This window comes from Sphaeroforma arctica (assembly GCF_001186125.1).
Source record: "Sphaeroforma arctica JP610 unplaced genomic scaffold supercont1.193, whole genome shotgun sequence".
Classification (NCBI taxonomy): domain Eukaryota; class Ichthyosporea; order Ichthyophonida; genus Sphaeroforma; species Sphaeroforma arctica.
The window spans coordinates 103,585-105,230 of record NW_014040365.1 but is presented as its reverse complement, the minus strand read 5'-3'; the positions used below and the strand labels follow the sequence as shown (position 1 = coordinate 105,230).

At 38.0% G+C, this 1,646-nt stretch overlaps 1 protein-coding gene across 1 annotated transcript in view; it reads right to left on the bottom strand.

The window, feature by feature from the left end:
• The window catches only part of SARC_03690 (hypothetical protein), a gene marked incomplete at both ends in the record, with an annotated part of 12,355 nt that extends 11,216 nt beyond the window's left edge, over window positions 1-1,139 (bottom strand). Inside the window, 2 exons of the mRNA XM_014302524.1 lie at window positions 31-160; window positions 966-1,139. Coding sequence (XP_014157999.1) covers window positions 31-160; window positions 966-1,139 — 304 coding nt within the window. The remainder of the gene's footprint in view (window positions 1-30; window positions 161-965) is intronic.
• Window positions 1,140-1,646: the final 507 nt, after the last annotated feature.

Below are 1,646 nucleotides of genomic sequence, written 5' to 3'. Positions count from 1 at the left end.
ATATGGAAGTATATAGATATATTGACATACCTAACGGTACTCCACTTGATCCTTGATATGATTGCAGTGCCAGGATGTCGTCGAACACATCGCTGGCACACCGCACAATAGCATCCGAGGCCCCTTCGGTAAAAGCACACATCACCACGGGCAAGAGAACCTATAGCGAACCATACATGAGTCTTACCATCATTTCTACAAATAAGACATTTATCGAGAGATGGCCAAGTAGTCATGATGCAAGTGATTGCGGCCGTGATGATAGACTAAGTCTTTCTCAAGCAGAGATGTGCCAATTACAATATACTATGTTATGGTGACACGACAGGATAGCTGATGTGTAACCCAGGGCAAAAGCACCCATGGCAGCCCTCAAACGAGATGTGGCGTGTAAGGAAGACGAGTGAGGAAATCTTGCGTCTATATTACAGGTGCATACACACACACATCGTATTATATTAGCGAAGAACATGAAGGAAAACAGATCCCTACGGAAATGGACTAAACTAAATTATCTAGTGCAGCATCCATCAACAAAAGCACTTTGAGTATGATTATAAACAGAATGCGCGTATTATTGTTTCTGAGGAAAAATAATTGATGTAGTATCTCATTGCAGGTTTGTGCATAGTTCCACACTATTGTCCTGGCCAAAAATACGTGTGGTCAATCCAACAGAGATAGCCCAGCAATCAGCTAGTGCTTGGTATTACCTCAACCGCGCAGCAGTAGCTAACCATACAACACGGAACAAAAACAAAATGTGTCGTACGTGTGTACACTCATCGATGAACCACTCAGCACACCATTGGCTCCTACCAGAGTCGCCAATACATAGTACGAAACCATCACGCCACAAACTTGTCTCCAGAATTATAATATACCCGCACAACGAAGTACGGATGTACCATTTCGTATAAAACATACCTATCTATAAAACTATGCGATGTTGGTCTCGCACATACCTTGCTCGTATCACACAGCACCTCCATACAACGCGTGCTGTACTGCAGGGATATCTGTTTCCTGCTGGCCACGCCCACGCCATCACTGTCTTTTCCGTCGTTTATTTTGAGTTCGCTGTCCTTCGTATACCAAGTATGAACCAGCTGTAGATTCAGCGTTGACCAGAGCTTCATCGCGTGGTACGTTAATGCCTGCACAATCGCCTGGTTGGGAGTGCTGCTAGAACTGGGAGTGTCGTTTGACGCCTGGTCAATGGAAGTGTGGGGACAGACTATGCGTTAGGCATCAAATCAGCACTAATACACACGACAATATGTTGTGCACCTGAGATGTATAACGGCTATGATTAAGTCAACTAAAGGCAACTTCTTATCAATCTGCCTGGCTAAAAGCATAATAAGTGTCAACTGGGCACACAATATATATATATAAATATATATATGTATATATATATATAAACATATATATATATATATATATATATATATACATATATATATATATATATATATATATATATATATGTATATATGTATATGTATATATATATATATATATATACATATATATATATATATATATATATATATATATATGTACATATATTCATACATATCTATATATATATATATATATATATATATATATATATAATATATATATATATATATATATATATG